Source organism: Erinaceus europaeus, chromosome 13, assembly GCF_950295315.1.
Source record: "Erinaceus europaeus chromosome 13, mEriEur2.1, whole genome shotgun sequence".
NCBI lineage: Eukaryota > Metazoa > Chordata > Mammalia > Eulipotyphla > Erinaceidae > Erinaceus > Erinaceus europaeus.
The window spans coordinates 35316449-35331638 of NC_080174.1; the positions used below are offsets into that span (position 1 = coordinate 35316449).

The 15190-nt window shown below is 40.1% G+C and overlaps 1 protein-coding gene across 1 annotated transcript; it reads right to left on the reverse strand.

Annotated features, from left to right (window-relative positions):
* Positions 1–5285: 5285 nt before the first annotated feature.
* Positions 5286–13804, reverse strand: SMIM8 (small integral membrane protein 8). The gene is made up of 3 exons (XM_007528713.3): positions 13682–13804; positions 8445–8602; positions 5286–6025 (listed from the first exon to the last, which is right to left on the reverse strand). The coding sequence occupies exons 2-3, from the start codon at positions 8577–8579 to the stop codon at positions 5867–5869; spliced, it is 294 nt and encodes a 97-aa protein (XP_007528775.1). The 5' UTR covers positions 8580–8602; positions 13682–13804; the 3' UTR covers positions 5286–5866.
* Positions 13805–15190: the final 1386 nt, after the last annotated feature.

Genomic DNA, 15190 nt, shown 5'->3' on the forward strand with positions numbered 1-15190 from the left:
GAATAACAGTTGAAGACCACCCAGTGGTTGTCAATCTGAGACACTGAGGGCAACTCAGATTCAAACCCACCAGTGCCTTCAGGGCTAGTAGCAGTAAATTTTTATTCACCCTGAAACTCCTGCATGTTCTCAGTGCCCTCAGAAGTGATGACTTCTTCCTTTTCTTCTTCTTCCTCCTCCTCCTTCTTGTCATTTTATTGGGATGTTAACAGTTTACTACTAGTAGTTAGCATCTGGGTAGAATTTCTCATTTCCCCATGATAGGTAACTACAAAACAGTCACACCCCCAACTTAGGTCCTTAACCACCAACATGTTATCAGGGCCCCAAGTATTCCACCCCCTGCCACAGAATCATTTGCTTTGGTGCAATACACCAATCCCAGTCCAAATTTTGCTTTGTGTTTTATGTTTCTGTCCTATTCATTTATTTGTTTATAAAAAAGGAAGCACTGACAAAACCATAGGATAAGAGGGGTACAACTCCACATAATTCCCACCACCAGAACTCTGTATCCCCTCCCCTCTCGATAGCTTTCCTATTCTTTATCCCTCTGGGAGTATGAAGGTCTGGCTTCTGTAACTGCTTCCCCGCTGAACATGGGCATTGACAGGTCGATCCATACTCCCAGCCTGTCTCTCTCTTTCCCTAGTGGATTGGGGATGTAGGGAAGCAGGACTTCGGGACACACTGGTGGGGTTTTCTGTCCAGGTAAGTCTGGTTGGCATCCTGCTAGCATCTGGAACCTGGTGGCTGAAAAGAGAGTTAATGTACAAAGCCAAACAGGTTGTTGATTAATCATGAACCTAAAGGCTGGAGTAGTGCAGATGAAGTTTGGGGGGGTGGGGTCCTCTGTTTTGTAGATAGCTAGTAGGCATATTTTAGTTATATTCAAAAGAGACTGTGGTTATACTAGTTTTTTTTAAATTATCTTTATTTATTTATTGGATAGAGACAGATAGAAATTGAGAGGGAATGTGGTGATAGAGAGGGAGAGACACCCACAGTCCTGCTTCACCACTTGTGAAGCTTTCCCCCTTCAGGTAGGGACCAGGGGATCGAACCTGGGTCCTTGCGCATTGTAACATGTGCGCTCAGCCAGGTGCGCCACCACCCTGCCTCCTGCTATACTAGTTTTTTGTTGTTGTTGTTTTTCCCTGAGCCTGAAATCTGATATGCAGGTGGATCCAAGTTATTGTCTGGGAAGAAGATGTTATGGCTGGAAAAAGGACCAGAAAGTTGGACCAGAAACAGGGAAGAGAGTAGCTCCCAAATATGGGAAAGTTGTATAAATATTGTTAACTGCAAAGCCCATCGATTTGATCTGCTCTGGGGCCCATAATCAGCTTAGGAGCCTATGTGACCTCTGCATCCCTGCAGATCTGAGCTCACATTCTGTGGTCATGAGTAGGAACGCTCCAAGCTGCCCCAATATCAGGACCCATTTTCCTCAGGTGTAGCATAGAGTATGCTGTCCAGCCTCCCTTCAGAGGATGGAACATTTTCTACTGTTGTTGATCCAAGTTGAGGGCAAAGTTCTATGGGAGCCCACAAAGGGGTCTATTGTGTTGTTCCTGATAGAGATGACCAGTAACAATGGAGAGAGGGATTTATTTGAGGTTGAGGCCCATCATGTCTGTTTGGGAATCTCAAGACTCCCCGAATAGGGCCTTAGCTGATGGGGTGGCCTGAGAATGACTAAAGAGTCATTGTTAAAGTGTGCCAGTCTCTTGCCCTTATTCAGCTTTTGAAGTCCTTGCTTCGATAAGGATAGCTTTGGAGTGAGTGAGGGAAGTGTAGTAAAGTAGGTGAGGAGGGTATCTTGTGAGGGCAACTGTTACTCTATATTGTCTAAGGCAGCCAAGAAAAACCTCATAATCCAACTGTTGCAGTACAGCTGCACTTTACCCTTGAAAAACCAGTCTCAACGTTTCTACCTATCAGCAGTGGTTCTGTAAACAGAGGTCATGATAGCCCTGAAACCCAAAATTTGCTTAACTGACAAAAACTGCCAGGGACTGTGGTCAAAGATTCCCTGATAAACAGGTCTGAACTTTAAGTGACCCCCTAAGTCTCCCCCCCCCCAAGTTCTCCCTCCTGATGTGGATAAAAAGAATCTGTCTGTGTCTCACACACCACTATTAGGAAGTGCATGTAGCCCCTGCTTAAGCTTGATTCAATAAAGGCTCTTTGCTTTTACATGTGATTCTGGCCTCCACTTTGTGGGAATGGGATCTGAAATCTGGGCATAACAATTTAAGTCTAAGTAGACACTATTTCATTATGAACTTTATACTGACTCACTGCAGACTATTGTGTACTTTTGTTTTCAGGTATACATTTTGCCCTAATTTGTGGATACATGTGAACATATGCTCTATCTCATGGGACCTCGTCTTCATCTAGGTTTTGAGACTTTGTTAGGAGGTGAACCTCCTGGAATGGAATTGGAGGATACTATGAAAGGTAAGGTCTCACCTAAGTAATGAGGCTGAAGGGTTGACATTCCATGCCTGTCTATTCATGTTTTTAAAAGTTTCTCCTATGAGTGAGATGATATAGTATTCATCCTTTTTTAGGCTTATCTCACTTAACGTGATTCCTTCAAGCTCCATCCAAGATGATGCTAAAGAGATGACTTTCATCATGCCATCAGCTGAGTTACACACACACTAACACCACCACCACCATCACTTCTTCCTTTTTAATCTCTTCAGGATCTTTGTATAAGCAGATATCAGGCCATCTCTCCCACAGGGCTCATGATGTACAGGTACCACATATATGCAGGACTTTCTGAGGCTGAATTCACCATGTGAAGCCCATGGAGTGAACTCCTTTCTTATTGTATAGTGAGGGTAGGAAAACTTTTTTTCTGCTGAACTCTATTTGGATATTTATAATGTGGACCACACAAAATTATCAACTTAAAAACTAGCATATTATACTTTTACAAAAAAAGCTCCATTTGCATTGGCAGGGCCAGATCAAATAATTTTGGAAGACCTTCTACGCCCTGAGGTGGACCTTCCTTGTCCCTTATGCAAGATGGTAACATAGAGGGGAGTCTGTGTTACACACTGAATTAGTAAGCAGGTTAACCTAAGATGCCTCTGTGAGATTCTGGTGGTTAGTCCTGGGATTAGTAACCACCCAGAATCTCAGATCCTAGAAGGCTGATCAGATCTGACTAGACGTCCCAGGAACGAAGTGGCCCACAACAGAAGTGATAGGAGCAAAGGCTAGCATAGTTCAGTGACTAAATATCACACTGGTATAAGCCAGGTTGTCAGAGGCAACAAAGGCATAAGCCATAAGCAGAAATTTCTCCCAGCTTCTTTTTAGATACATGATGCTGATGTCATTATTTTGCCTTTTGTAGATATTCTGTTCTATTTGAAAATTAAGGTGGGTGCCATGTAAGCAGATTCCTGCAGGGAGGCTAGAGACATCCTTCTTGTCACATATAGGACATCATTGACTCAGAACAAAAGGAAAGTTTCCATTTAAGTTATACTGGGAACTCACAATACCATACAAACTTTTCTCTGGGTATTCAGAAAGGCCCTCAATCTCTTCAAAGTGGGTTATTTAAAAAAATGTATATCATGCCAGCAAAGGATGGAATTTTAACTTTTTTCCAGGTTATCTATGAAGCTAATGTTCTGGTACCATAGCAATAAAAGTGGGAATTATCACAGTATTTTAGGGGAAAATGAATTTCATTGAGTCAAAATTCCTAAGCCTGGTTTGCAAATTACATAGTCAACTGATTTATTTACTTACTTAATTATTCATTTATTTTAATAGAAAGTTCTGCAGCCCAAGAACTGGCTCAATGCCTACATACTAGAACAGATTGGTCACTCTATGAAAGATAAGGCTAAAAGACAATAAATGAATTCAATATTTGCTTGAGGACATGTTTAGAAGCCAATTAGTAAATTGAACAGCTTGTTCCTGTAGGCAAATAACTCTTCTGTCAGAATAGATTACTTCTCTGGGCAAAAAGATCACTTGCTACTTACCAATAGTTCACTTCTAAAAATTGACTTCAAGAGTTCATTATGTTGCTGAGTTTTGTCCAATCTCAACTGCATCCCCCGACACTGAAAGGTTGTATGTGTGTATGTTTATTTTTTTTTTTCCCAACAGGGTTATCACTGGGGCTCAGTGCCTGTATGAGGAATCCACCACTCCCAGTGGCCATTTTTTCCCCATTTATTTACTTATTTTTTGATAGAACAGAGAGAAATTGAGAGGGGAGGAGAGGACATATAGAAAGGAAGAGAGACACCTGCAGACTTGCTTCACTGCTTGTGAAGTTTTGCTCCCTGCAGGGGGGACAATAGGTTTGAACCTGGGTCTTTGTGCACGGTAACATGTGCAGTCAACCAAGTGTGCCACTGACTGGCCCCTACACTGAAAGATCTTAAATAACTTGAACCCAGGCTCCAAGATACTATGAATATCTTGCCTTGACCAATGTTTCCGCAGATGAAGCTGACTGTCAAAGTGGCAATTTCCCTTAGAGAATGAAAGAGGCCGCAAAATAGCTCACTTTGGGTAGTGTGTTGCTTTGCCATGTGTGCAACCCAAGTTTGAGCCTGGTCCCCACAGCATTGAAGGAAGCTTTGGTGCTGTAATCTCTTTTACTCTCTCTCTGTGTGTGTGTGTGTGTGTGTGTGTGTGTGTGTGTGTGTGTGTATGTGAGAGAGAGAGAGAGAGAGAGAAAGAACATTAAGACACAGCCAGGCAGGAGAGAGAGAGAGAGAGAGAGAGAACATTAAGACACAGCCAGGCAGTTTTGAGCACTGCATACACAGAATGCACTAAAACATACAGCCACTCTATAACAAAATATTATGTTAATAGGCACGTGTGCCTAAAGTTTAAATAGAATCTTCTCACATTTAAAAATCTGAACTACTACAAACTACTATAAAGTAAACACAGAGCTTTCTTTTAAACTTGAGTAGACCAGGTTTTTAAATTGACTAGAACATTTGGGGGGGCAATTTGGATTTATATTAATGTCACTGCAGTTATTACTATTATATATTATTACTAGTAACAGTAGTATTAATATAATATTAGCCCTGGCTAATAGGAATTGAGCCTGGGACTTCTGGTATAAAAATATGTTGCATAAACCACTGTACTATTTCCTGGTCCACTACAACAATAATTTATTAAAACTAAGAGAGGTAACATTTAGTTGTAGTCAAGTAACATTTTAGCTCAATATAATATACTTTATTTTTAAAGAAAAACTCCAATTTGGGTAATTTCAACATTTGTTTTTATTTTTTATAGTTGAGTGGGAACAGTGTTTTCAATGAAAATAAAATTATGAACCCAAAACAGCTAAGATGGAAAGCCAAAATATCTGAATCATGGGCCGTCTGTATCTCCCCACATACTATTTGACTTTAATACTGACTGCGGACTTTACCTCACAAATAGAAGTGGCCCTATGACAGGTAGAAAAGGCTAACAGCAAAACTAAACAGTATCCTCACAACAGTTGCAAATGCACAATTCACCTTAAAACTTCCAAATACCATACAAATTTAACACAGTAGGCACTTATATGATATGGTAACTAACAAAAAATAACTTCTATTCTAATGGCACTTTTATAAAAGGGTCTTAATAAATGAAAATATCAAGAAGCTCTTTCTGTGGACAAGAGAATGAGATGACCACTGCAGCTTCAGATAAAAGCACCATTTACTTTAGCAGTTTGGTTGCAACTGTTCTTCCTTCAATAACACATTCTATAGGAAATGTGTTGTACTTACAAAGTCTTTCATTTGAAAACTTAGGGCCCTTAAGAAAGAGCCATCTTCAGGAACCAGGACTGTCACTCCCACTTAGATGTTCTCCTCCTCATATAACTGTTTCCCTCACTATCAATAGCTTCATAGAGGTCCTTTTTATTCTCTTGTGTTGCATGTAGATAACCAATATAAGCCACACAAAGTGAAAGGGTTACCAATCCGAAAGCCATTACAGGTTTGTTCTGTTAAAGAAAAAAAAAATTATAAAGCCATATTAAGACTAATAACTTGAGATCCAAATATTTGTGGCACTTTCCTCCTAACAATCCAAGTTTTTACTGTCATTTTATTGGTGGTGGGGGTGTGTTAATGGTTTATAGTACAGTTGTTGACACATGGTTCCAACTTTTCATCTCTCCATAATAGGTGTCTGCAAAACACTCTCATTCCCAACCCCAGGTACTTTTCCATCATCAGACACTAGGACCCCTAGGAACCTTCTCCTGGAAGCTCCTTCTCATTCTCCCTCTCCAGAGGTACAATACACCAAACCCAGTTTTACTTTCTGTTTTCCCTTTCTGTCATTTCTAAAGTTCTGCCTAAGAGGGAGATCATTCCATATTCACACTTTTCTTTTCAGTTTATCTCACTGAGCATGCTTCCTTTAATCTCCATCTCAGCTGAGTAGTATTCCATCATATATATATTTGCTTCCTTTGGATATATCCCTAGGACAGGAATTGCAGGGTCAGAGGGCAGGCCCATCTCTAGCATTCTGAGCAATCCACTTCTTTATGAACACACTAAGAAAAATGAAGACTTGCCTAGTTCTTTATCCAATGTCAGCTCCTGATCATTTAGTGATCACAAAAGACTTTTGCTTCTCCTCTCTATAGTCTTTCTCCCGTTTACAATCTGGACACTGCAGACCTCTTTTGAGAAGATGACATTTGGAAGAACATGGGAGTGAGACAAAATCAGCATGAAAACTGGTTCAGTGCAGTTTTCATTGCTGTCTGTGTGATATAAAGGACTTGCCTGACTACTCTAGAACCAATTTCCCCAACTGCAAGCCTTAAATTTATTTTTCTATGAGGAAATGAGGAATAAAATGTATGTGTTATTCTTCTAGCCTAAGTTCATGGATAACTGGTAAAACCCTACAAAAGGTAGTATTTATACTCCTCCCTGGGAAATCATCCAATTACCTCAAGAAATGTATTGACTCAAACTGATACTATGCTGTTATTATAACTTAGATTTACTGGAGGAATATCCAGCTCTCTAAAAGGAAAGCAATGAAGCTTTGAATTTTTAAAAAAGTTGTAAAATATCTGAAAAAATGAAAGGAGTATTTTGTATACTACAACTTAGAGCCTCCTTTTCACAGGTTCACCCTGAATAAATTGGGCTTCGTTAGGTCAGAGTGAGTATAGAGTTGTCATAAAAGTTATCATTTTAAAATAAATAAATAACTGTAGTAAACAAACAAACAAAAAGTTATCATTTTTATTTCCTGTTTTGTCACCATATTTGCTACATTATCATCATCTTAAGTCTTAATCATCCACAAAACAAAGGTGAAACCTTTTCATTTGGAATTTATATGTAAGAAAGGTCATAAACTTAAGAGTAGCTCAAATTTGCATTTTTTGACTCACATATGGCAATTAAAAGAAGAGATTAGCTCAAAGATTTAAAAGCATACTATCTTCACTTAATGGTTGCTAGAGTGATCTATTTAATTTCAAAACAACTTACATTGGCAACTATGTTATTAAAATTCTAATCATATTCAACACATTTATTTTTTCATATTCAATACATTTAATGTTTTCATTTATATTTATTTTAAACCAAAATCTATTTAAAAATAAAACTTAATGCATTCAATAAACTATAATAAGAATATAAATGACTAGCTAACATCCAACAACAAGTGGACACTGAAATTTTTCACAAATTATTTCTAAGGGGGCCTAGAAGTGGCACACCTGATTAAGTGCTCATGTTACCATGTGCAAGGACCTGGCTTCGAGCATCAGATCCCCATCTACATATAGGAGGGAAGCTTCACAAGTTATGAAGCAAGTACTACAGGTGTCTCTCTGTCTCTCTCTCCTCATCTCCCCTCTCCCCTCTCAATTTCTCTGTCCTATCCAAAAAAGAAGAGAGGAAAAAAAAAGGCTGTTAGGAGTGGTGCAGACACCAAGACCCAATGACAAGCAATTAAAAGAAAAAAAATGTTTTGAATACCTCTTAAGTAAAATATTGTTAATTAAGGCTGAAATTATAAGTCTATAAAAATAAGTCAAATTTTTATCTTCCTTTCAATGGAAGGTTTTACTAAGAGGACATAATTCAGTAATTTAAAAGTTCTCCAAATAATGCAACTTTTAAAGTAAAAATTTAAATAGCTGAGAAGTTTAAATCCATCAGAGCACACCCATTTTTCATTAGCATTCTCAAATGCATAAAATAGTTTTCTTTGTATGTTTAGTGAAATAACATTTGAGATTTCCCTTCTATCTACTTTTATTCAGTGGTCTCTGCGGTGAACATAAAATTCTCTAGAGAGAGTCAAATGTTACAGTAAAGTAAGAAATTTCCATTTCCTATGCCCTAATTAAACATAAAGTTTATCCTGAATGTATTCCTTACAGGTTTAATGAACAGCTCTGGATTCACAGCTCGAAATAAGGTTGTTGTGCGAACTCCTCTGAGTCCAGGGTTTCGAAAGTCTTTCTCTTTGGGATTTTCCTTTTCAAGTCTTGGAGGTTCAGATGCTGAAGACATCCTGACTTTTGATGGCTTATTACCTAGAAAAAAAATAATAACCTCTTAATTAACACTACATTCTTTTTTTAAAAAAATGATTGAAATACTCTTAATTTCAGCCAAGGGTGGTAATATAATATGTATATATGTGTATATATATTCCATATTTTGTTTATTAGAAATAAAACATTTGTAACACTACACTTTTATGAATGTATATGTTCATCTACAATTATTTCTTTTAAAAACTATCATATATTCATTCTTTTTAAAAAAATATTTATTTATTCCCATTTGTTGCTCTTGTTGTCTTATTGATGTCGTCGTTGTTGGATAGGACAGAAAGAAATGGAGAGAGGAGGGGAAGATAGAGTGAAGCAAGCTGGGGGCTCAAACTGGGATCCTTAGCCTGGTCCTTGTGCTTTGCGCCACATGTGCATAACCTGCTGCGCTACCACCCGACTCCCTATTCTATATTTTGATTAAGGGTGCAGACCACTGAGCATCCCACCACCCAGAAAGTCCCCTTTACGCTCTCATACAGCACAAGGATAAAACCCAGTACCTGACGCACTATAATGCATACATTCTACCCATGGAGTTACCTCCCAAGTCCCTACATTGTCCTTTGAACAAACTTTACAAAAGGTACATATATATATTTTTTTTTTACAATTTTCTTAATTATAGATATAATTAAGAAGGGCTAGGTGGTGGTGCACCTGGTTAAGCACTCACATTACCTATTCACATGGACCTCCTACCTGCACGGGGAAAGCTTCATGAGTGGTGAAGCAGGGCTGCAGGTGTCTCTCTGTTCTTCTTCTAGCGTTTGCCCTTCTTCCGTAGCCAGTCAACAGCGTCAGGTTGAGCCTGATGTAAAGTTTCGAGACGTCCTTTGAATCTGGAGAGGTGGCAGTCGTTGACTATGTGGGTCATAGTCTGTCTGGAGCCGCAGGGGCAGTTTGGGTCGTCTCTGGCTCCCCAGCGATGGAACATAGCAGCACACCGGCCATGGCCTGTTCGATAGCGATTGAGGAGGACCCAATCATACCGTGCTAGGTCAAAGCCGAGTTGACGCTTACAGGGGTCTGTGATTAGGTGTTTGTTCTTTACTTCAGCTGACTGCCAACTCTGTTTCCAAGAGTCTGGAACAGAGAAGTTCAGTGTAGGCGTAGGGGACCAGATTGGATGACGAGATGTCAAGCGTTGGACAGGGTGGGCGAAGATATCCGCGTATATTGGCAGATCCGGTCGAGCGTAGACATGGGAAATGAACTTAGATGATGCCGCATCCCGACGAATATCTGGCGGGGCGATGTTGCTAAGAACTGGCAGCCATGGAACCGGGGTGGAATGGATGGTTCCAGAAATTATCCTCATGGAGGAATATAATTTGGAATCGACCAAGTGGACATGGGGGCTACGGAACCATACTGGGGCACAGTATTCTGCAGTGGAATAGCATAATGCCAAGATGATGATCGTAGTGTGGAAGCACTCGCACCGCATGAGGAACTGGCCAGTCTTGCAATGATGTTATTCCTCGCGCCCACCTTTGCTGCAGTTTTTATGAGATGTTCGTGAAATGACAGAGTGCGATCGAGAGTAATGCCAAGATAGACTGGCTGGGCTTCATGCCAGATTCTCAAATCGCCAAGCTGCACATTAAGCTCACGCGAGGCCGAGGCATGGTGTAGATGGAAAACAGATGATACCGTTTTTGCAGTGCTAGGGATTAGTCGCCATTTTTTTACAGTAATCAGATATCAGAGACATGTCTTTCGTGAGTGTCTCTCTGTCTCTCTCCCTATCTCCCTTTCCCATCTCAATTTCTCTGTCTCTATCCAATAATAAATAAATAAATATATTAAAAAATAAATATAATTAAGAATTCATTTTTTTCAAAAGTATTTTTTGAAATATGAGTATTTAAAATTTAAAATTTAAAATTTTTTGAAAAATGAGTACCATACTCTGAGTACCATACTCATTTTGAAAAATGAGTACCATACTCTGAGTACCATACTCATTTTGAAAAATGAGTACCATACTCATTTTTCAAAAAATTTTAAATTTTAAATTTTAAATAATCATATTTCAAAAAATACTTTTGAAAAAAATGAATTCTTAATTATATTTATTTTTTAATATATTTATTTATTTATTATTGGATAGAGACAGAGAAATTGAGATGGGAAAGGGAGATAGGGAGAGAGACAGAGAGACACTCACGAAAGACATGTCTCTGATATCTGATTACTGTAAAAAAATGGCGACTCTAAACCACTCAGACATCTCTTTGGTAACACCTGCTTTTAAAAGAAAAGGATTTTCAGGGCCAGGCAATGGTGTAGTTGGTTAAGCGCGCACATTACAGTGTGCAAGGGTCCAGGTTCAAGTCCCTGGTCCCCATCCTCAGGGGAAAGTTTCACGAGTGGTGAAGCAGGGATGTAGGTGTCTCTCTGTCTCTCTCCCTCTCTATCTTCCCCTCTCAATTTCTCTCTGTCTCTATACAATAATAAATAAAACATTAAAATTTTTTTTAAAAGTTAGCACAAAGCAATAATATGCTGGCGATGATGGGCCTAGGCCTTGAATAAATACTCTTTCCGTTGTTACTGGCCATCTCTATCAGGAACAACACAGTAGATCCCTTTGGGGACCCACATAGGACCTTGCCCTCAACTTGGATCAACAATGGTAGAAAATGTTCCATCCTCCGAAGGGAGGCTGGACAACATACTCTATGATACACCTGAGGAACATGGATCCTGATAGTGGGGCAGCTTGGAACATTCCTACTCATGACCACAGAATGTGAGCTCAGATCTACAGGGATGCAGAGGTCACAAAGCTCCTAAGTTGATTATGGGTCCCAGATCACATCAAATCGATGGGGTTTACAATCAACAATATTTATATACCTTTCCCATATTTGGGAGCTACTCTCTTCCCTGATCCAGCTTTCTGGTCCTTTTTCCAGCCATGACATCATCTCCCCAGACAATAACTTGGGTCCACCTGCATATCAGATGTCAGGCTCAGAAAAACAAAACAAAACAAAACAAAAAAACACTAGTCTAGTCATGGGCACTTTGGAATATAACTAAAATAGGCCTACTAACTATCTACAAAATGGAGACCCCCCCCCCAAATCTTCATCTGAACTTTAGGTTCTAGCCTTTAGGTTCATGATTAGTCAACAATTTGTTTAGCTTTATACGTTAACTCTTCTTTCAGCCACCAGGTTCCAGATGCTACTGTGATGCCAATGGGACTTCCCTGAACAGACACCCCCCCCCCCAATTTGTCCTGGAGCTCCGATTCCCCAGAGCCCTGCCCCACTAGGGAAAGAGAGAGGCAGGCTGGATTGACTAGTCAATGTCCAAGTTCAGCAAGGAAGCAATTACAGAAGTCAGACCTTCCACCTTCTGCACCCCACAATGATCTTGGGTCCATACTCCCAGAGGGATAAAGAACAGGAAAGCTATCAGGGGAGGGGATGGGATACGGAGTTCTGGTGGTGAGAATTGTGTGGAGCTGTACCCCTCTTATTCTGTCAGTGTTTCCTTTTTATAAATAAAAATTAAAAAGGAAAAGGAAAGGATTCTCAACGCTGCACACAACTAAAATCTTCCAAAAGGTTTGTTGTTGGCCATCCATTCCATCACTTGTTCCCTGTGGGTGTTCTGGCTATCACTGTCAACATCAGATCAACATCACTGTCCGGTTCTTTTTTAATACTGGCTAGCTCTCCTATAGCAATGATAGGGTTTTCTAGTTTCTGAAGAATCATTAAATTGTTATCTGTATTCATGAAATCTTCAAATGAAATATATTTAGGTGGTGGGAGTGAAGTAAAACTATACCCTACTATAGTTCTACTAAGCCTATTAAGCCACTAATAAAAAAGAAAATTTAAAATACATATGTTTTACATTAAGACTAACATTTAAAAAATCTTTATTGGGGGATTAATGGTTTACAGTCGACAGTTAAATACAATAGTATGTACATGCATAGCAATTCCCAATTTTCCACATATCAAGTCAACCTCCACCAGTTCCTCCTCTGCCATCATGATCCAGGACCTGAACCCTCCCCAACACCCGTCTTTTACTTTGGTGCAATACACCAACTCCAGTCCAAGTTCTACTTTGTTCTTGTTTTTCAACTTCTAAGACAAAGATTCTAATTTTTATTTCAAATATATTTATTTATTATTGGATAGAGACAGAGAAATTGAGGGGGAGGAAGAGCTAGAAAGGAGAAGGGACAGAGAGTCATCTGCGGACCTGCTTAACCGCTCATGAAGCTTCCCCCCTGCAGGTGTGGACCCAGGACTGGAACTCAGGTCCCTGTGCACTGTACTGTGTGCGCTGAAGAACCAGGTGCGCCACCGCCTGGCCCCATGACCAACATTTTTAAAGCTCAAGGGACCAACTTTAAGTTTCCCAAAACCTGCAATAACTTATAAATGCAGAGCCTTTCTCTTGAATTTACGTGAAAGCTAATGGTTTTGGCAATGGCTGCTGCAGGCAATCTTGAGCACTGGCAAGTATTCTCGGGGTCTCCCTTTTCCCCACAGATCATGCCCCCCCATTCCTCAGGCTACTGAAGGCTGATGTAAAGATCGATGCATCCCAAATCTCCAGTAAAAGAAACTGAATTCTGATGTCAGTATGTTGGGCGTGGGGTGGCGGTGGAGTGGGCATAACTGTTAAAAGGTGCAGTTAAAATAACACAACAGCAAAGTGGTATCTCAAGAAAAGAACGATCCTAAAAGCGCTACTTCCATTAACAGGAGAGCTTGGAGCGCTGGGACACCAGGAAACTCACCAGAAGATGGAGGGTACTTGGAGCTGGGTTGTCCAGGGAGGAGGCACGGTTTCGGGATCTGGGGCGTCCTCAAGGTGAACTCCGTGGGGCCGGGGGTAGGGTCTGGGTTGTCCACTTAGTGGGAGGACTCAGGGTGTGCGGGAGCACCGCACGGGAGGTCCACCAAGCTCAGGCGGGAGGGCAGTGAAGCTAACTACCACCCGTTCCCTGCCAACGGGCCCGCCAAGTCGCGCTTTCTCGGTCTCGGTCCCCCGTAGCCGGTACCCGCCAAAACTCACCTGACCGGGGTCAGCTCCGTTCCGTACGGGCTAATTTCTGCGCACTCTCCACCTGCGGGAGAGAGAGGCTCAGCGTACTCGACTTGCCTGGCGCGCAGCGACGCCTACGGTCCGGAGGATGCAGCGCAGGCGCGTGAGACTTGGCTACGAATAAAAGGACACTCCTCTCAAGACTGTGCAAGTATATTTAATAAAAATGGAGAGTAACAGTTACTTTGCTCAAAGACCTGGGTTCAGACCATGGTCCTCTCCTGCAGGAAGGAAGCAACCTAACAGTGAGTCAGGTCTTCAATCCTCTCTTTCTCTTCCCCCTCTTAACCTCCCTCTTCCCTTTCAGTTTCCTTCTGTCTCTATGAAAAAACACAAATTAAAAGAAAATATTAAAAAATAACAGCAACAAATCACATTTAAATAAAAGTGAAAAAGCATTCTGATTTGAGAAAGATGAATTGAATCTGATCTCCTGTCTCATTTCAGTAGCCCAGTTATACAGTTACCACTAACCGTTATGTTATCCCTTTGACATTCTAAGACACAAAATGTGTATAGTTATTGTTGAAATAAGAATGCATGCCAGTTTTCATATAGTTTGTTAGGAACCTAGTCATATCAAAGCAAGCAAATTGTTAAAATAGCAGGCACTCATGTTTTGTCATGGAATTATATAAAGCTCTGGCAAGTGGATTTTGAATTAAAATTTGTCTCAATTCATAATAATTTTATATTTAATTTGAGACTCAACTTTTTATTTAATATCCACCAGGACTATTGTTGGGGTTTGGTGCCTGCATGACAAATCCATTGCTCCACGTGGCCTTTTTCCCCCTTTTATTTATTCTTCCTCTTCCTATTCTTCTTTCAGTTCCTTCTCCTCCTTCTCTTAAAATAAGATAGATAGAAAGAAATAGGGCAAGAGAGGGGGAAGATAGAGAGAAAAAGAGACATCTGCAACACTGTTCAATGCTCATGAAGTTTCCCCTTGAAAGTACAAGGGGCTCGAACCCTGATCCTGATTTGATGTATTTAATAAAAATAATGCCTTAATTTACTGTTTTTTGACATTGTTCTTATAAAATAAATTAAGTTTTCCCTAGCATCAAGTCATATTAAATGATAAATTTTATATAGGTGAAGAGTATAGCTGACTCTATTAAGTGATCTATAAGTAGCCAAAATGGAAAATTCATGATGTTGTGGCAGATTGCAAGAACAGCAGTAATTCTTCATCTCCCATGTTTACTTTCTTCTTCCATGTCTACACTCTCATCCATACCCTTCCACTCTAACTCTAGGAATGATCTCATAATTTAAGTTAATATGATGCTGCAAATAAACAGAAGCTGGAAAAGTGTTTGAAGTGGTGAATGTATCTCAGCTAGCCTTCTAGAGCTGAAAAACACCCAGAATCAAACCAAATATTCTGAGTCACTGCACCTGAGAGTACCCTGGATTGGCTATCACTTAGCCAACATTAGCATCATTTTGTAGAAATTAATAGGCAGAGAAAAC